The sequence below is a fragment of the Sus scrofa genome, chromosome 13, assembly GCF_000003025.6.
Source record: "Sus scrofa isolate TJ Tabasco breed Duroc chromosome 13, Sscrofa11.1, whole genome shotgun sequence".
In the NCBI taxonomy this organism is placed as follows: domain Eukaryota; kingdom Metazoa; phylum Chordata; class Mammalia; order Artiodactyla; family Suidae; genus Sus; species Sus scrofa.
Genome location: NC_010455.5, coordinates 192,934,419 through 192,954,920, shown reverse-complemented (window position 1 = coordinate 192,954,920; position 20,502 = coordinate 192,934,419). Strand labels below are relative to the sequence as shown.

At 39.8% G+C, this 20,502-nt stretch overlaps 1 protein-coding gene across 9 annotated transcripts in view; it reads left to right on the top strand.

The window, feature by feature from the left end:
• The window catches only part of GRIK1 (glutamate ionotropic receptor kainate type subunit 1), a 419,248-nt gene that overhangs the window by 342,034 nt on the left and 56,712 nt on the right, over positions 1 to 20,502 (top strand). For 6 of the 9 annotated variants that reach the window (XM_021070896.1, XM_021070893.1, XM_021070894.1 and 3 more), the window contains 5 exons: positions 9,187 to 9,294; positions 11,902 to 11,946; positions 16,915 to 17,028; positions 18,832 to 19,035; positions 20,060 to 20,283. In XM_021070896.1, coding sequence (XP_020926555.1) covers positions 9,187 to 9,294; positions 11,902 to 11,946; positions 16,915 to 17,028; positions 18,832 to 19,035; positions 20,060 to 20,283 — 695 coding nt within the window. The remainder of the gene's footprint in view (positions 1 to 9,186; positions 9,295 to 11,901; positions 11,947 to 16,914; positions 17,029 to 18,831; positions 19,036 to 20,059; positions 20,284 to 20,502) is intronic. The other 3 variants (XM_005657138.3, XM_003483349.4, XM_021070895.1) reach the window with 1 other exon arrangement.

Genomic DNA, 20,502 nt, shown 5'->3' with positions numbered 1-20,502 from the left:
GTGGCTTGGATCCCGCATTACTGTGGCCCTGGCATAGGCCAGTGGCTACAGCTCTGATTCGACCCCTTGCCTGGAAATCTCCACATGCTGCAGGTGCGGCCCTAGAAAAAGACAAAAAAATAAAGAAAACAAAACTCTAGTTTAAGATTTAAAAAGCATTTGTCATAAAAGTATTCACAAAACAAAATATATGACTTATTAATAAACCCATCAAAACTGAGCAAACTTTCCAAACTTTTGACACACTTCTGTTTTTATTCAGACTCATCATGTGTGCAGATATTATACTCCAACAAACAAAAGCAAACAAAAGGCAAACAAAAGGCAAATGAAAGTCAGTTCCTTCTAACCTGCTATATATACACACCGATGCTGTTCTGTTCACTATATGTTTTCATAATTTGGTACGTATTTTCTTGTTACCTTGTAAACAAAAGTATAGTCCATTACCTTGCATGCATGAGCATGCATAATGCAATCCTCTAGGGCCATGTACATCCTTTGCACACCTTTTACAAAGTGGTAAAAATAAAAATGTTTGTTAGCATGACCCAAAGTTGCAGCCTTTTTATAATGTATAAAAATAATGATAATAGGAGTTCCCGTCGTGGCGCAGTGGTTAACGAATCCGACTAGGAACCATGAGGTTTCGGGCTCGATCCCTGGCCTCGCTCAGTGGGTTAAGGATCCGGCGTTGCCGTGAGCTGTGGTGTAGGTTGCAGACGCAGCTCGGATCCCGCGTTGCTGTGGCTCTGGCGTAGGCCGGTGGCTACAGCTCCGATTGGACCCCTAGCCTGGGAACCTCCATATGCCGCGGGAGCGGCCCAAGAAATAGCAACAACAATAAAAGACAAAAGACAAAAAAAAAAATAATAATAATAATAATGATAATAGACATGGATGTATGGGCACACACTCATATATGGTGACCATATGTCAACATTATCTCTTTTCAGAAACTATCCAGATATCCAAAAATAATGCATCAATTGACTTGATTTAACATTAGGGCAAAGTGTTAAATTATTTAATAGGGAAATTGAAAATTATGTTTAAAATGATGCATTACCAATGATAATTACTGTTGATACAAAAATTTTGTCAGAATCCTAATTCAATAAAATCACATACGTACTTTTACATCTCCTTCATTTTAAACATTTCAAAGCAATGCTCGCTTTTCTAATCAGTAAACCCATGTAACACAAAGCTTAGGAAGCTCAGATTAACTAGCTTCTTAATCAGGAAAACAACAACAACAACAACAACAAACAACCTGTTTAAAAAAAACATTCACTTGAGCTATAATTGTTCATGACAAAATGAAATGGCTTTTTAGCCTTTTTTTTTTAATTCCAATTTTAAAAATCGCTTAGATGCGGTCAAAATACATTTGATTATAGGAATTTGTGTTGTTGCATAAAAATCCTTCTGAGCTAGAAACGTCCGTGATTTTTTTTCAAATATATGAAAACTTCACTGTCTCTCTGTTATGGGACTCCTGATAATAATGATATAAGCCATCAAACATGTAAGCAAAAATAAAAGTGATCCTTTATTTTGTAAGGTTTTATCATCTAAATTGTTAATGTTTTCTGGAGGTAGAAATAATTTCACACTCACACACAGTGAGTTCGAGTGACATTGCTCTTCTCTGGACACAGGACACAGTCACTGCAGACTGTGGCTGCAGTTCCACAGCTGTAGCCATGGGTTGGAAGTAAACATGGAACACAGAGACTCATGGGGACAGAAGTTAAAGGGTAGTTCTGACACCTACACTTGCTCAAACAAAAGACAAAGACGAACAAACTAGATCATCAGTTCTCTCTCACCCCACAGATGGAGAATTAGATTACCTTCATCTACCTGGCTGGTCACCATATAATCACAACAAATGCCAGATTCCCAGTTGTTGTTGACACCAACAGAAAACCACCTGTGCAAATCAGAGTCACATACACACAGGGTGCTCATCTGTGTTCTTAAAATACCCTCTAGTCACTACACCTGGTCATGGCCCAAACCAGAATCTTCTGAGACACAGAGGACTCCCCTAACTATGCACTGGAGATGGTGCTGGGGAGCGGGCCCAGGGTCTGGGCAGGTGTGGACTACGGGTCCCTGCATCCAGTTTGGGGAAAGAATTAGCTCAAACTACGAGTTAGCCAAGATATTTTCAGTCTGACACACTTGGGCAAATATCAGAATTAAAACACAGAATCAGAACAAAAGAAACAGAAAAAAAAAAAAAAAAAGCAGGAACAGAGAAAACATTCTGTCCAATTCTCAAAAAAAAAAAAAAAAAAAAACAAAAAACAAAACCTGTCTCTCAGTAGGAAACAATTTACTTCCTATGCCAAACGAAAATGGTTGTGTCAGGGATAACTCCACGAATAAGGGATTTATGCTCTTTTGCATATAAAAATCCCCTTTAGAAAAAAAAATGAATGAAAGCAATCATTTTAACTTAATGAAGTTAAAAACTATTACAAGAACCTAGAGATAAATGCTAGCCACTTACTTCCCCAATACTAAAATATATATATATATGTTATTTGGACAATAAATATCATCTGGAGAAAGAGCATACAGCTAAGACATTAATGAAAACTTTTGTTTTCCTTCTTTAATCTCTTGATTTTTGTCTCTTGGCCATCAAAAATGTGTCTGGTAAGAGAAAAAATGTCACATCATTTGATCCACTTGCTTTTAAGCAATTGTCAAGAGGTCTAATGCAAAGCAGAAATTAAAGCTATTTCCTAAAATAGGGACAATAGTTTAAGTATTGTTTTCAGTTAAATATACTATAATTGTCCCCTGTGCAAATGCTTCTACATAAGGCAAGTAAATTGTAATTATGACTAATATAATTATATATCATTATCTAAATTGTATATGCTTCAGCCTTGTCCCAGAAAATGGATTCATTATGGATCTTAATCCTCATGGATCTTATTCTTCAAATCCAGGAATTAGTCACTGTCTATTCACCCCAATCAATAATGCATTGGTGATCTAATAAATGGCTATCAATAATTAGTTTTTAAAAAAATACATTAGACATAAACGTTCATCTGGGAATGGGAATCAGAAAGACATAGATAATTGTGGCAGTTAGGGAAACTTGACTTTGAAGGTCAAAAGATATTTCAGGTCAGTAAAGAACCAGTCAAGGAGTCTTTGCAGATATTTAAGGCAGAGAAGGAAGCATTGTGAAAACATGAACAGGGGACTTTTTTTGCCACTTGAATGAGCAGGGAAGGGAAACGAGAAGTGGGAATTACTCTGCACCAGTGATTGCAACACTAAATTCAAGAATAAAGCCAGCACAACAGAATCCAAACAAAGGGACACAATAGACATACTCAGTGGAAATAAAATTGGATTTCTGAACTGGGTTTTATGACCCTGATATGAGCTATATGCTACATCAAGAGATAAATGCTACCACTTTCTGTACATTTTTCAGAGAACTCTATAAATTCTGGACAATGCATCGAATTGACTCACAGCATGGTCCCCATGAAGAAAAGTTTGCCTTTAGGAGAAAGCTTCTGAAAATCCTCCAGAATTTAATGGAGATAACTACCTCCTTCCAAACCTATGAGGAGGAAGGTTAGAACTACTCATTTTTAGAAGCATGAAGAAGGGATTTGAAAACCGACTTAGACCAAACCCTTAACTCAATAGAGATTTCTACTGCATCAAACTCATAGACAAATTGTTCTCCACTTTAAGGCAGATGCTATAACCCTAATGCAGTAGATTATTTTGCAACTTCCAGTTAACCCATCAATCTGTGAATCCAGTCTTTGAACTTGCCAAATAAAGAGGAGGGACCTGAGTACAAAAAATAGGATTGGGCTACAATGAGGAGGAAAAGGAAACTGCAATGTCAGGAGGTGAACCTAAATATACACAAGAGGTATATTGTACATTGTCTTTAATATTGGTATTCTTTTTTTTTTGCCCCAAATGCAGAGAATGTGATTGTCTATATCTCAGAAAGTGTAACAAAATATGTTATTATTGACCTTAAAAATATGCCGTCTCTTTTTTAAAGCTGGTGCTAATGTTTGACATTATGGTTTTCCCTGAAGGGAAAGTTTTAGGATCTAAAAAAGCACTTCTCTTTATGTGTCACAGCATTTTAACTTACATCTAGTTTGGCCACATAAATGGCTTAGATGAAAGCAATAGGCTTTTCCCGTCCACATATCATTTCCTGACATTAATTTAGCCTCCACATTATCCAATGATAAAATATACTTCTGGCATGTTATCCATTCCACCTGAATGGTAGCTAGAAAATATACTTTGTGTTAATTGTGCTGGTTCCTGAAAAGTTGATTCTATAACTTATTCTTTATGTAAGAACTTTAATAGTAACACGTAGTTTACTATTGAATTTTCTTCAGGAAACTCTGTCCATCTTCTGGGGAATTCCTTCTATTGATACTTAATGGTGTACAAGTTGTTGGGACAAGGAGATGGAGGAACTTATGCTGTCCCCATGTTCATATGTAGACATGTGAACATGTTTCCATAAATTGTGTTCTATGAGAACTACCTGCTAACCATCTGCCTGCTCACAATCTTGACCTTCTCTGAGTCAACCTCCCCAGTTCTGCCAAACAGATCTTGTAACGCACATCTGCCCGTGATACTCCTAGGCTTGATTCACTCTCCTAAATATCTGTAGAGCAAAGTCCAAGAAAATCAGTGTGATTCACAACCCCTTTATGAACAAGCACCCATGGCATGTGGAAGTTCCCAGACTAGGGGTCGAATTGGAGCTATAGCACAGGCCTACACCACAGCCACAGCAACATGGGATCTGAGCCACATCTGTGACCTCCACCACAGCTCACAACAATGCCTGATCCCCGACCCACTGAGCAAGGCCAGGGACTGAAGCCACATCCTCATGGATACTAGTCGGATTTGTTTCCGCTGAGCCATGACGGGAACTCCCATGCTGTTAAAATTTTAAATACTTTCAATGTTTTAAGAATTTTAGGTGCCATGTAAATTTCTCAAAATTCCTGCATGGATAAAAACTGAAACCTGAGGTAACCCAGTTTCAGTTTAAGTAACTTGCCTAAAGTCATACGTCAGAGATTCAAAATCAGCTCTGTGATAAACTCATACTCTTTCCACTACATTGTTATGCCTCTTAGCCAAATGGGTAAATACATTCAACAGACACATATGGCATGAATACTATGGAAATCATATAACTCCCAGAATATTTTTCATACATCATATATATTGACGAATCTCGTAGAATCACAAGAGGGAAAAACAGGTAAGTATATACAAGTCCTTTTTCTTCATTCATTTTTTTTTTTTTGGTTTTTGTTTTGTTTCTTTTTTATGGCTGCACCTGCTGCATATGGAAGTTCCCAGACTAGGGGTGGAATCTAATTGGAGCTACAACTGACAGCCTATGTCACAGCCATGAAAAACACCAGATCCAAGCCGCATCTGTGACCTATGCTGCAGCTGTGGCAAGCTGGATCCTTAATCCATTGAGCGAGGCCAAGGATTGAATCTGAATTGTCACAGACACTATGTCAGGTTCTTAACCTACTGAGCCACAGTGGGAACGCCCCTTTTATCCTCATTTGTAAGTCAGCTCAAATTAGGCAGAGTTGCTAAAAATCACCGAATGATTGAAGCTCAAAACCCTCTGGGAGTATTTTTTATTTAATGAAATTGCCAAAGAACTTCAATGTGAGCTCTATGCAAGGCAGACTAGGCTGAAGAGTGGCTCCTCCAAAAGATACTCAAGTCTGGATCTCTGGAATCTGCAATTTTTACCTTTTATAATGAAAAAGATTTTGCATATATGATTAAGTGAAAAATTTATCTTTAAACAACAAATATTTATTTCTCACAGTTCTGGAGTCTGGAAGTCTAAGATCAGGGTGCCAGCAGGGCTGGATTCTTGGTGAGGGCTCTTTTTCTGGTTTGCAGATGCTTCCTTCTTGCTGTGTCCTCACTTGGCTGAGAGAAATCATCTCTCTTATGTATCTTTTTTCACCCAGTTTTTTTTGGTTTGTTTTTTGTTTTTAGAAATAATTGGCATTCATCACTGTATAATTTTAAGCTAAATGGCATGATGGTTTGATTTACATATATGGTAAACCTATTACCACATAGATTTCACTAAAATCCATCATTTTTTATGTTATTATGATATTTAGCATCTTTTATCCTCCACTTAAAACAACTCCTTTTAGCATTGCTTGTAGGGCAGGTCTAGGGGTAATGAACTTCCTCAGCCTCTGTTTGCTCCTTTGTTTCTGAAGGACAGCATCACTGGGTATAGAATTCTTCATTGACAGTTACTTTCTCTCAATATTTTTAACATGCCCTCTCATTCTCTCTTGGCCTGAAAAATTTCCCTTGAGAAATCCACCAGTAGTCTAATGGGATTTCCTTTGCATGTAATTTCTCTATCTTGTTCTTAAAATTCTTTCTTTAAAAATAAAAAACACTAGTTTGACAAGATACATGCACCCCAATGTACATAACAGCATTATATACAATAGTCAAGATATGGAAAAAAACAAAATTGTCCATCAACAGATGAAAGGATAAAGAAGATGTAATGTGTATGTTTGTATATACACTAGTTGGTTTTGTTTAAATTTTTGGATGTGTCTTCTGGTAGTGACTTTGGGCAGGTGGGGCACACCATTTATTAAGTTTTGGGGCAAAGAAACTATTCACGCTCTAAGGACAAGGACGAGGATTATGGCACCATCTGGGAACAGTTAGATAGGACTTCTGGCTTGGTTTTGAAACAAGTAAGGCTGCAGAATTGGCTTCAGGGTCACCTGGATTCTCTGGACAGGCTTACTAGAAGGTGGAGACTAAGCACTATATTAAGTAGTGGATGGGGCTACAAATTAGCTTCCTTGCCCTGGGAGTACAGCCCATTGAGACCCAGGGCCTGGACAGCTCATTGAATCTGTCCAAAGTATGCACTGATTCCTTGGTCAGGTGAGGCTACAAGTTTTGCTCTGCAGACTGGAAAAGTAATGAGCTGTGCTTTAGCTTTAAGTATCACCATACTTGGGGTTGTTGGATGGGCTATTCCTGTGTGCATTGGTTAGCTTCTCTGGTCAGGCAGGATTCAGCAATGAGTGGCACTATGTATTAGACTCCTTGTCTGGGCACAGTGGGCCAAGAAGATCTAGAGCCAGTAAAGTTCTTTGGTTGTTGTCTTAACTCAAGCTGACCCACACTCCAAATTCCCTAACCAAACAGGGCCACTGGTTTTTCTCTACAAGCTATTGGCTCTCCCCACTTCCTGGTCTGAATACCACTGGATCACACAGATTCCAGAAGTTCTCTCCAGCTCTTCTGCTCAGATAAAGCCAAAAGCAATCTTCACAGCAGGTGGGACTGTGATTCATCTCCTTGCCTAGATATGGGCAAGCCAGGGTCTAGGGCTGACAGAAATCATTCAAGGATCTGAATCAGATAGATCTTACCTTACCTAGTTTTCTGGTCAGAGTATATCCCCAAATTGGTTATTCAGATAAGTAAAGGCTTTAGTTGTGATTACTCCTTGGGCAATGCAGGTAGGAACTTGGTCTGCCAAGATCTTTGTACTGGTTGTTGCAAGCTCCTCCCTGCATCCCCATCAATCAGGTTTCCAGTGTTTTATCCCTGGAGATTCCTCTGCAATCCCTGAGGTATAAGATCAGAGTATGGGTCTCTGCAAAGCCGCCGATAATACTCAGGGAATTGGGTTTTCCCTGAGTTCTCTTTTCCCACTGGGAGAACCAGAGGCTCAGGGGAACCTCCATGGGTTGCTGCACTGGGCTGGGGGAAGGGCAATGCCATCAATGTGTAGCCACCTTCTAACGTAGTTTGTCTTGGTCTCTGGGGTATGAGGAGTGGTGCTTCAGCCCTACCCCCATGTTCTAGGATTCTCTCAGTGGTGACTTGTTCTTAAACAGTTGTTAGTTGTTCTTCTTGTGAGGGGGAGGGGAGGGAAGTCAGGAACAAGCTTTGTCACTGTCTTGGTGATGTCACTCCAAATGAAGGATTTTTTTTTTTTTTTTTTTTTTTTTTGTCTTTTTGCCATTTCTTGGGCTGCTCCCGCGGCATATGGAGGTTCCCAGGCTAGGGGTTGAATCGGAGCTGTGGCCACCAGCTTACACCAGAGCCACAGCAACATGGGATCGGAGCTGTGTCTGCAACCTACACCACAGCTCACGGTAATGCCAGATCCTTAACCCACTGAGCAAGGCCAGGGATCGAACCCGCAACCTCATGGTTCCTAGTCAGATTCGTTAACCACTGAGCCACAACAGGAACTCCCAAATGAAGGATTTTTAAGATGGGATTATCCTGGGTTATTTGCATGGGCCCTGAACACAATCACAAGTGTCCTCATAAGAGAGAAGCAGAGGAGATTACACAGAAGAAGAAGGCAATATGACCACAGAGGCAGAGATTGGACACAAGACTGGAACTGCTGACAGCTATCAGAAGTACAACATGGCAAAGAACCGAGTGTCCCTTGAGCCTCTAGAGGGAGGATGGCCCCGCCAACCTTGTGGTTTCACCCAGTGATACTGATGTTGCACTTCTGCTTCTGGACTTCTAATTGTAAGATAATAAATGTCTGTTGGTTGAAGGCACGATGCTTGTGATAATTTGCTACAGCAGCCACAGGCAACAATACAATGCTCAAATGCCATCAGAAAGCCTAAATCACAAACACTCTTAAAAAACTGATAATACATCACTGAGTTATATCCTTTTCACAGAGAAAAAAGACAGAGGAGAGGGTGTATTTCTCTTGAGCCGTACCAGGAAAGGGATTTGATTGACCTTAGAAAACTGAATATTATGATTTCCCAGACTTTGTTTACTCCATGGGCAGACCGTTTTCTTTCCAGTCATTTTCTTTCCATGTTGCCCATTTAGATTGCCACTATCCCACATTTGACTGTAAAACGTTAGAACTGACAAAATGAATGAGCTCCAATAAAACAGTGAAGGGTTCTGCTATCAAGTTACTGAACCAACGTAATGGTTTATAACACCATGATGATACCGAATATTGGATACTGTGATGAATTGGAGGTATTATAGTTTTGATGGTGTTAGGATGGCAATAAATGTTAAACAGTAATGCCACATTCCTTCTGTCCATAGGCTCAATGGGATGGCTTGACTGGGCGTATCACCTTCAATAAAACCGATGGCTTGAGGAAGGATTTTGATCTGGACATTATTAGTCTCAAAGAGGAAGGAACTGAAAAGGTAACCTCCTTGACAATAAATTTGTAAATTAAAAAAAGAGCGCTGATCATGCATTTTACTTGCGCAAATAAGTAGGAGAATGATAAAGTGATACAACATGTTTGTTTAGCCGGATTTTCTAGATCTCTCTCCCTCATGTGCAGATCAATGCTGACATGCTAGATTTTTAAATGGAGTATGCTATTAATAGCAATGCTAATGTAGAGCTCAGTTTATATAGTATGCATGATTCTATGATTATATTTATATAATCCTATGGGTGAGTGTCATTAGCCCTATTTCTCAAAAGTTTTAAGAAATTGAATTTAGACTTGAAAAATCAGAAGCTGCCAATGATTTATCTTTGGAATGGCAACAAGGGTTACTCAGAAGTGAAATTTAATTGCAAGAGATTGGTGATAGAGAGACAGAGTAAAATGAGATGAGAAAGGCTTATTGAAGCAAACTAACTTTGCATCTTTAATTTAAGGAGGAAATATGCCAAAAATGTATTTTAATGTTGACTCCTGGTTTTAGGAATATTTTCATTGTCATTCTCAATCTCTCAACGTTTCGAGTTCCGGTCTCGTTACTGTTGAGAGCAATGCAAATGTAAGCTACCTAGTTAGTCAATAATAACAATGATAAAAGAATTTGCCTCCTCAGTGTACTTTATTCTACCAATTTTAGGATTCCGAACTATATATTAGAATTAATTCACACAGAGTGTGAAGACTTTGCCTTTTATAACGTCAAAGAAAAAATGATTTTTAAAGCTCCAAACAATTGTCTGAACACCAAAACTTGATAATCCAACATTATTTTTCACTGTAGTGACAAGAAAATATGCTTAATGTAAAAGAATGGCTTTGCAAATGATCAGTTATTTAATTGAAATATTTGGATTGATTTTTAAAATAAGGTTTCCACTTCTCTTTTTTGCTGCTTTTGTTAACTGAGACACATTTTTAAAATTAGGTCCTCACTATGCACCCACCCTCCAAATAGCTTAATTAAAACAAAGATTAATTAGGCTGAATGTAAGAGAAGGTGACCACTAGTGTTGAAATGTTTGAGGAACATAATTAGCTCACAGCTTTGAGAGGACACATTACACACGCAGGTTTTCTATTTGGAAAATGTCCTCTCTCTTCATCTCCTCTCTTTCTCTGTCTCTTTATCTTTGACTCTCCCTGTCTCTCTCTGTCTCCTATACCTGACTCTGTCTGTCTCCGACTCTGTCTCTCTTTCTCTGTATCTGACTGTCTCTGACTTTCTCTCTCCCTCTCCCCCTACCCCACCCCCTCGGGCTTCTTCACTCTAATTTCTTTGTCTGTTGGTTTAACTTGCTCTGACAGAGCACAAGGCATCCACTAACCTCCACAATGGAATGTGGGATTTGGGCTGCAGGGAACAAAAGGAAAGAAAATGATACGTGTTGTGGACTAAAAGCCTATAATAGTTTCTTTAAAGAAAATGCCTGCTTCTCTATATGTGTCTCTTTCTCTCCCTCTCCACTCCTCTTAATGTACAGAACTGAAGAGGGAAGACAAGTTGTTAAGGAAACATCTTTTGGCTCAGACCTGTGATGAAATAGAAGGAGCTATTATGCTTTCCTAGCTATTTATACACTGCAATATTATGCACATGCTATTGGTGTTTTTCCAACAAAGGCAAAATCGAGTTAGATGAAAGTGTGTTCTCAATTTGTTTCTTATCTCTTCATTGTTTGCAATAACTTTTTTTTCTTCAGGTGACTTGGGCTCAATTCTCAAGAAGGCTAATTGAGCCTTAAGGCAATGGGGGATGTCTAGCCATTGCTTTCACGCGCTGCAGGAGGAAATGCCCATTTTTTCATGTCAGCCTTTCTGGGGTCCACGGGGAAAATTGTTAGAAAAAGTCTATTCTCTCACTTTCAGTTTCTAATGCCCAGAAGCCCCTAATCAAAGAATAAGTCAGGAGTTCCCATCATGGCGCAGTGGTTAATGAATCTGACTAGGAACCATGAGGTTGCGGGTTCGGTCCCTGCCCTTGCTCAGTGGGTTAAGGATCTGGCGTTGCCGTGAGCTGTGGTGTGGTTGCAGACGCGGCTCCTGCATTGCTGTGGCTCTGGCGTAGGCTGGTGGCTGCAGCTCCAATTCGACCCCTAGCCTGGGAATCTCCATATGCCGCGGGAGTGGCCCAAAGAAATAGCCAAAAAAAAAAAAAGAATAAGTCATTAGGCACACTTTCTTCTCACTAAGGAATAGCGTATGTGTGCACGTGTGTGTGTATGTGTGCATGTGTGTGTGTGTGTGTGTGTGTGTGTGTGTGTGTGTGTGTATTGATTGATTTACTAATCTGGTTTGTGAACGCCTTGAACAGATCTTCGAACTTTTTTCTGCGTGTGAAAGAAAAAGTGAAAATCAGTTTGTCCCACAAGTAGAAGTGACTTCTCTGGGACCCAAGTAATTGGTTCATCTCTTCACTGTACCTAGTCTCAGCTTTATGTTGAATTAAGATGCAGGATTCCAAGCAATGGGTGGGGAATGTAACACTGTGAGCGCTCACACACACCACAATACGTTTTGGCTTCCATGCTCCATTTTAATTAAGTGCTATCTTTTATTTTTCCCTCTGAAAACCAAGGCTGCTGGCGAAGTATCTAAACACTTATATAAAGTGTGGAAGAAGGTTTGTACACGGACAAAACCTGCAGGAAGTCTGGGGGTGGGGTGGGAAATATCAGAGGAAAAGCCTGCATCCTTCCAGTTTTGCCAGATCAGTAGATCTCCAATTGCAGTTTAGAGGCAATATTCCTTGTAAAGGGAGATCGGGGTGATTGAATATGTTTTCTCTCAACAACATTGCCTATGAATTGAGACAGGCTTGAGATGGATTAAATAATGATGGATTAAATATCTCCCCCTAGATTATTTTTGTTTTTCCCAGGCAGGGTCAGTCCAGTCCTGTGAAGACTGAAAGCAGACCACAGAAACAGACTGGTCCATTTATATTCTTTCTCAAACCACTAAATATTTTCCCTAAGGGACACAAAAACAATTGATGTGATTCAGCAGACTAGTCAAATAGGCTAAGGCTCAAGAGGGGCTGGGACACCTGTTTCAATGTCACCACCACATTGGTTGAGCCATTTTCAGAAATTCCCTTTTCTTAAGTGTTTTTGTTTTATGCCGTAAAACCAAACTTTGTCAATGCAGATTGTTTTTCAAGGCGTTTCAGAACCACAGTTCACAGAGGACAAAAACATTAGAGATTTTGAAAAGGAAAATGCAATTACCTTGTAAATCATAACACCTACTATTTCACAGTTTATTGTACAGTATCATGTTGTCAGTGGATGTGCACAGATTTATTACAGAAGCAAATGTTAGACATTACAAACATCTGGATCAGGAAAATGTCCCAGTGCTATGCAAACATTGTCTCTCATGCTCCCTCCCTCTGCAAAACCACTTGCTAAAATATCTGTTGATGGATGGACAGACTTTATTCCAGGTTGTTCAAGTTGAACAGTTTTGTCAGGTTCACATTCATCTTTTGAATCATTAGTTAAGTACAGAAAATGGAAACAGTGAGTCCCTGTCATCAAATATCTTGTCTCCCTTTTGGTACTACACAGAGGAGCTCAAAAATGCGCTGCTTTAACTTCAAAAAAGCACATGTTTAATAACCTTGTTTTAATCTTCAATGAATCAGGCTACCAAAGGCACAGGAAAGGCAACCCCGTCTCCTGTCTGCTAATAAATAGATCAACCTAACTGGCCCCCAGAAAGAAGCTTATTATACTAATCCAGCTTGAGACTTCAGGCACTTCATGCAATGTTGAATTAATTCAAACCAAATATCCTGGAGAATGAAATCCAAGCCCTGAAATTATACTCAGGGGAGGAAGTGTCCTTTATTTGTCACTAAACTGCAATAATTGCCCTACTTTCCAGGGATGCACTTCTTGGCTTTCTTCCTTCTTCCATGCCTTTGTCCCTCTTCCTTCCTGCTGACCCTTCATTGCCCACGTTGTAAGTTGTATACGATGCGGTGTGCTGTTTTATGTTACGGCTGCTCATCAACAAGTTACAGCAACCTAAGTAATAGTTTGAGACTCAACACATTGTGTTTTCCCAACAAGACTCCACCTGACAAGAAAAGGATGCAACTCCCCATGGCATTCAAGTTGCAAAAGCTCTTCTCTGCACTCTGACCTTTTTCAGTATAGAATAGTCTGCCTGAAATTCTTTCCAAAAGAGGGATATGACAATCTTTATAAAGCTCATCACTAAAACGTGTTCATAAAGCTCATGATATAGGAAATGGATTCCTTTTTTTTTTTCTGGATACTTGATTATTTCACTAGCAATTTCGGATTTTGAGTTTATGTGAATCACACTCCAGATTTGGAAGACAGACATTAGCCACTCTTAGCGCATTCCTTTGTTACATTTTCTTTTTTTTTTTTAAAGGTGCTGAAAGGCATTTGGACACTCATTTTCAAGTGCTTCCCTCTGTTGTCGTAGATAATAAATGGCTGCCCCTCATGCCAGTTTACAAAGTGAAGGAAGGTAGGACCAGACAGTTTAGCTTTTGAGTGTTCCTCCCCATAAGTAATTGATCCACCTTCTACTACTTCTCACTGGTAAATTACTGCGGACTGCTTTTGCTCTACGGATTGAAAATTGAGGTTCTGCTTCCTGGAGGCACTTCTCCAAGGTCAGAGAACAGGACTGAAATGTTAAACATCCAGGCATCTGGTTAACTGCATCCCTCCCTCCAATCCACATGAATCATGAGACCCAGCTTTTTTAGAAAGGAATATTTGTTGAGTGTTTATTTACTTCAATTAACAGGGAAAGCCAATTGAGAATTTAGGTTTAAAAGAAACCCCTCCCCATTTCTATCTCTGTCTTTGTCTCTCTCTCTCTCCTGCTTTACTGATTAAAAGATTTGAAAACAGAAGGCTGAGGTCATTCAAACCCCACAGGGATATCCCCATATGGATATTGTCCACGTCCCAGAAATAGCCTGATCTTTACTATATTTTGATGCTGTTTTAGATTTGAGGGAACTTCTGTTCCATAGATAGTAGGAAAAAAATATTCTCTCTTTTCTTATTTTATGTAGGAAAGTTTTCACTGAATGGGGCTTTGGGACTCATTGGATTAGAAATGAAGCAGCAATGATATCTAACCTGCTACACTTTTAATAAGGCTGGTAATAAAACCATATATTAAGCTATGGGGTGTATTTACTACAATTTCATGTTTGTATTTTCAAAGGGGGTGATGTTGCAAGGCTCTTCCACCCGCCTTTTTCAAATATTTCTATAAATCCTTGAAACACTTGACATTAATAGAAATAGTAGTTACAGAGAACACATTTCATTACTTAACATATTGGCTAAAAACACACTTCTTTTTCTCCACCTTTTAATAGTTAGTTAAATATTAGGTTCCATTCTCCCCCCTGCCTAAGTCAAGGTTTAATTAAAAGTACAGCCAAGGCCCAATTTATGCACAGTCTCCATAGAGTTAGAGGTCAATTGTTCACAACCTAAAGAATAGCTTGGATGAAAACCAATAGAATCCCAATTGTAGTTAGCCTGTGATATGTTTCCCAGAAGTCGGGGTGCCTGCCATCCCCAAAAAAGTGAAAGAGGTACAGATAGAAGAGAGGGCAGAAATAATTGTTCTCCTTTCCTGAGTTTAGGGACAGACAAAGAAAAGACCCTTCAACCAGCAGACATACATTGTACACATTCTAAGTAACAGGCATCAAGCTTGATCTAGAATAGACTGAATTATTATTAAAGGTGCTATCTTATAACTTAATCCTATCTCTAGTAACCTCTCTACAAACAGGATCAAAATACTTTCAAATGCAAAAATACCCATAGCCCCTTCCATTTACCTAGACCTGTCTCCTTGTTTGGACAATCAGCTAGCCCTAATTAAGTATAGAAAGAAGACAGAGAAATTTAAATAGTTCATACCAATGTGTGACAGTCCTTCAAACTTCCTCAAAGAATCAACATTTCTAAAAAGAATATTTGTCAAGTTAAATGAATTTTCAGCTGCTACACTTAGCCGGTAAATCAAAGTAAAGATATAGAAAAGGAGAGGAGCCTAACATTCCCACAGGTAAAATTGTGTTTAATCATCAGAAAAGTATTGTTGTTTCCATTTTGCTGGTGAGGAAATTGAGGCCCAGCAGGGTTAATTAACTTGCCCAAGGTCATGCTGCTGGTAGATTACAAATTTAGAATCTGGACAAGAGTCTGCCTGGAAAGTTCATACTCTGTGCAGGCAGCCAAATGTCCCACTGGAAGAATATACTTAGAGATCAAGCATGGGTTCACGCTGTCCATCCCAGCGTCATGTCAAGTGTTAGTGTTCCTAAACTGCCCCCTTTTTTATCAGCTCTTTTACTTTATCAGCTTATAAATTTTGAAAAAGTTTTGCTAACAATCCCAAGCTATTTCACAATAGGGCAAATTTAAATAAATTACTGGAGCAGTCACTTTGGTGTCCTTTATTGCTGATGTTTGCACAGCCCTTAACAGACTAACACTTTCACATGCATCTTCTCATTTGATCTTCTCAACATCCCCATAATGTACTTTATAGTTAGAGAACCAAAGCTCAGAAAGGTTAGCATCTTGTCCAAGGTCACACAGCAACCAGGTTTGCATTCCATCTCACTAGGCTGGCAGTGAATATCTACAAAAGGCTTCAGACAAAGAGCTCGATTCCCTACATCTCTTTACAGGGTCTAATAACCCAGAAATAACTTGGCCACTGGAGGAAATTTGGGTTATTAGTTCTTAAAAGAGCAATGGTCTTCATCAACTGCCAATCACAATGGTTGGTTCCATGATGGAAAGATCAATAAGCAATACATGCGAATACCTTCCCCGAAGGTGTTTGTGGTCAAGTGAACAAGTAAGGCAGGTTAACAGAGGATAATAACAGAAGAAGGTTCAGAACAGAGGTACAGAAGAGGTACAGAGTGCGATTAGAGTCCACAAGAGACACCCCCACACAGGACTGGCTCCCCAAGGAACATTGACCTAAAACTTAGTCTACTGCTCATCCACATTTTTTTTCTTCCATTGATTTTTCCCTTTTGGACATGCCCAGTCTCTGTATTACCCATCTATGTTCTCTCCATCCCATTTCTTATACATTTTAAAGGCATTGATAGTTAATACTTTCACAACATAAGTTTTGTATCAATAAAAGGCAAGCTCCACAAGAGCAGAAATTTTTGTCTCTTTTGTTCCTTGCTAGGCCCTCCAATGCCTAGAAGAAGTTCTGGCATAGGAGTAGGTGTTCAAGAAATACATATTGGAAGAAAATCTGAGACTCATTTACATATTCTAAATTTTAAAAAAAAATTGATATTTATAAATTCAAAACAAAAAGACCTTCCCATGTCCACCCCACGTAGTATAAATTTTCTGTTCCTTCCACACTCATTCTTCCATTATTTCATTTCTCACATGTAGTAGCTTCCACTGTGCTGTCCTGGTGTCCTCTCCCCAGACGATGAGCTTTTGTGCCTATTCCTGAGGTAGAAGGGGTCTCTCTTTAGCATAAATGCCATCGCTGACAGCCAGCAGCCTCTGATGTACTGTGTTCTGTATAGATTGGGATTTGGAACTCCAACAGTGGGCTTAACATGACGGATGGCAACAAAGACAGGTCCAATAATATCACTGATTCACTGGCCAACCGAACACTCATCGTCACCACAATTCTGGTAAGTGGGCTGTCTGGGATTTGGAGCTACCCTAGACCTTGAAGGATTCCTTAGCATATCTATTTCATGCCAACAACTCTGTCTGCAAATGTCTATTTTTAGTTGGGACATTAAGAGCCTATATTTGTGTATACCTGTTATTGGACTGAATTATAAGCTTCCAACATTGCTCTGAAGAGCTACCTCTGGTCCATTCTCAGCTCTGTTCTGCCCTGCTCTCTAGATTTACCCACCTTGTCTCCCTTGCTTTCTGGCTGTTGGTTGGTTTCAACCAAAGAGACATTATAGCAAGAGGCCAGGGGAGTAAAGGAAGAGATGCAAGGAAATTTCTTCCCCTGCTTCCCAGTGATATTGTCAGACTCTCATCCTTCACAACCTTAGCTTCTATCTTGTCAATGGTCCTGCTTCCTTACTTACTCTAACTGTGCAGGACTCCTGGAGCCCTCTATCCCCCCATTCCTGCCTCAGCCCTAGTTCCTAATTATGATGGTCTCTGGGTATCTACATCTCACTCCCACTCCCACCTCCACCCTTGTTGGCTCCCTTTACTCCACTCATTCCTCTGTAAGTAGTTCCTTTATTGACTGTTCGACAAAAGCCCAGGTAAAAATGCTTCCTGCTCCCTGATGGAAGCCCTATCACACCCTCCTCCAGCCACTGTATACCCACAAGTTGTTGATTTGCCTTCTTTGCTGCACCCTAATCCAAGAAATAAAGGCAGTGGCCACCCCAAGACCTCCACTTTCAGACATTCCTGTTTTATTTGATTTATTCCACAGTGTCAGACCAATTTGTTTCTGAAATGGTTAACTGCTGAGAATTGATCACCCTAAATGAAAACGGTTTTGTTTTCCTGGTAACCCCTTTCTCTGCAAATTTCTCATGGAAATATAGCGTTTTCTACTTCTATCAGTTTGTTGGAGGATAAGCCTAAACATAAAGGACAACTCAGTCATGTGGTCACTGTTATGATTTTCTAAAATAAATTTTTATTTGGTCAAATGAGAATGAGTAAGCTTATAGACATAGTTGTAAGGAAAGGTCCATTATTCATAGGATAAGAGATTGATCATGTAAACACATAAACAAAGAATTTATCAGAGGTGAGCTCTGAGGCGAGTTCAAATAAGAAAATGGAATGGATGATAAAAGGAGACATTAGAATAGTCTTTGAATAAGACACCCTGATAGAAACCAAGGAAAACATGTAAATAATAAAGGAAGAGTGAAATGGAGATGAAATTTCGCTGAGAAATGAAAAAATTAGAGTTTTCAGAGTTTTCAGTCGATAGGAAGTTTGAAGATCAAGAGGCTACATTTGCCCATTTAGATTTCCTTTTTGTAAGCAGGTGAATGTCACCTATAAAAGAGGGAGGGTGGGTCTAGCACTGTCAGGCTGGGTGTGAGCACAGCTAAAGGCCAGACAGGGTGTGAGCACAGCTAGAGGCCAGACACCCAGACATCAGATCATCCACTGCTTCTCCGCCAGGCCCAAAGCTTGACGTGACTGTGTCTCTATCACACCACTCAGTCACAGCTCTGCCCTCAGCCATGGGGGGGGGGGGACTCTCAGTCAAAGAGAGAGGAGGGAGAGAAAGTGAAACATGAAGTGTTCTGTCTTTACAGAGATGTAGGGAAGATGAATTTGGCAAAGGCAGGAAGGCGAGTATCTTTCTTTAGTATCCTCAAATCTTAAAAATCGTTTTCAAAGGATCTTATATCTTCTGGGTGTTGATGGAGTTTGTGTAACTAAATTCTGCCTTTCATTATAACAGGGTTTCATATAAGCTTTGTTTCCTATAGGAAGAACCCTACGTGATGTACAGGAAATCTGATAAGCCCCTGTATGGAAATGACAGATTTGAAGGCTATTGCTTAGACCTATTGAAGGAATTGTCAAACATCCTGGGTTTCATTTATGATGTTAAACTCGTTCCTGATGGCAAATATGGAGCTCAGAATGATAAAGGAGAGTGGAATGGAATGGTCAAAGAACTTATTGATCACGTAAGCAAAACTACATCTCCTACATAACAGTGTTAGAGATCTAAGGACATGCATTATGAGAAGCGAGTTCCTGTCACGGCGCAGTGGAAACGGATTTGACTAGGAACCATGAGGTTGCGGGTTTGATCCCTGGCCTCAGTCAGTGGGTTAAGGATCCAGCATTGCCATGAGCTATGGTGGCTGAATCAGAGTCAGAAGACATACTTTATTTTATTGCGTCATAAAAAATGGTTTTAAAAGTGAGAGAAAACAACTTACAAATGTAGTTTGCCTACTTAGAAAGGCAAATAAGAATAAAAATGGAGGATAAAAATTTATGGGCTCATCCTTACTGCTAAAGAATATACTCATGTGATTCTTGTAAAGAATTATGAAGTTTGCAGGTCAGAACGAATCTCATCTTGTCAACTAATTTTATGACCAAGTTCCTCATTTCTTACTTTTCTCACATGCCTTTTTTCTTTGTCTTTTTAGGACCACACCAGTGGCATACAGAAGTCCCCAGGCTAGGGATCAAATCAGAGCTGTAGCTGCCGGCCTAATATGCAACCACAGCAACAACACCAGATCCAAGCCACATCTACAGCCCACACCGAAGCTCAGAGCAATGCCAGATCCTTAACCCACGGAGCGAGGCCAGGATCGAACCTGAGTCCTCATGGATACTAGCCAGGACCGTTATCTCTGAGCCACGATGAGAACTCCCCTCACATGCCCTTTTTACAAGACATTCTTCTGCAGGTTTTCCCCCTCCATTTAGTTAAAGAATGTGTGCGTGAGTATATACACACATATCTTATGTGTGTGTGTTTCACATCCTCTGGTTTCTGTTTGCTGGTGAATACTATTTCATAAACATGACGGTATAAATCAACTGTTTTTGTATTAGAGCCAGTCATCACCGGAGCTTCTTGTGTGAGAACCATTTGAAGTTGAGGCTAGGAGTCAGGAGAACCAGGAAAAGTCTAGACATTTTCCAGGAAGCTAGAGAGCTGAGGTGACAATTTCAAACTTGCTTCTGCAGAAGGCTGATCTGGCGGTGGCTCCTCTTACCATCACCTACGTGAGGGAGAAAGTCATCGATTTCTCCAAGCCCTTCATGACCCTGGGCATCAGCATTCTCTACCGGAAGCCCAATGGCACCAATCCAGGCGTCTTCTCCTTCCTCAACCCCTTGTCTCCTGACATATGGATGTATGTGCTCTTAGCCTGCTTAGGAGTCAGTTGTGTCCTCTTTGTGATCGCAAGGTAAGCTCCAGAGCTACTGAACTTGCAAGAGATCTAGGTCAGTGTTAGGTTGACCTGCATGCTCTCGAGGTAGGCAGAGATCAAGAACTTTAAAATATCCTTTTAGTTTTGCCTGGTGTTATAGTCTGGTAATTTTTCCCTCATAAAAGCCACTCTATAAATGAATATCTCCTAATTACTCAGAAAGGTACCTTTTCTTCTCTCTCTCTCTTTTTTTTT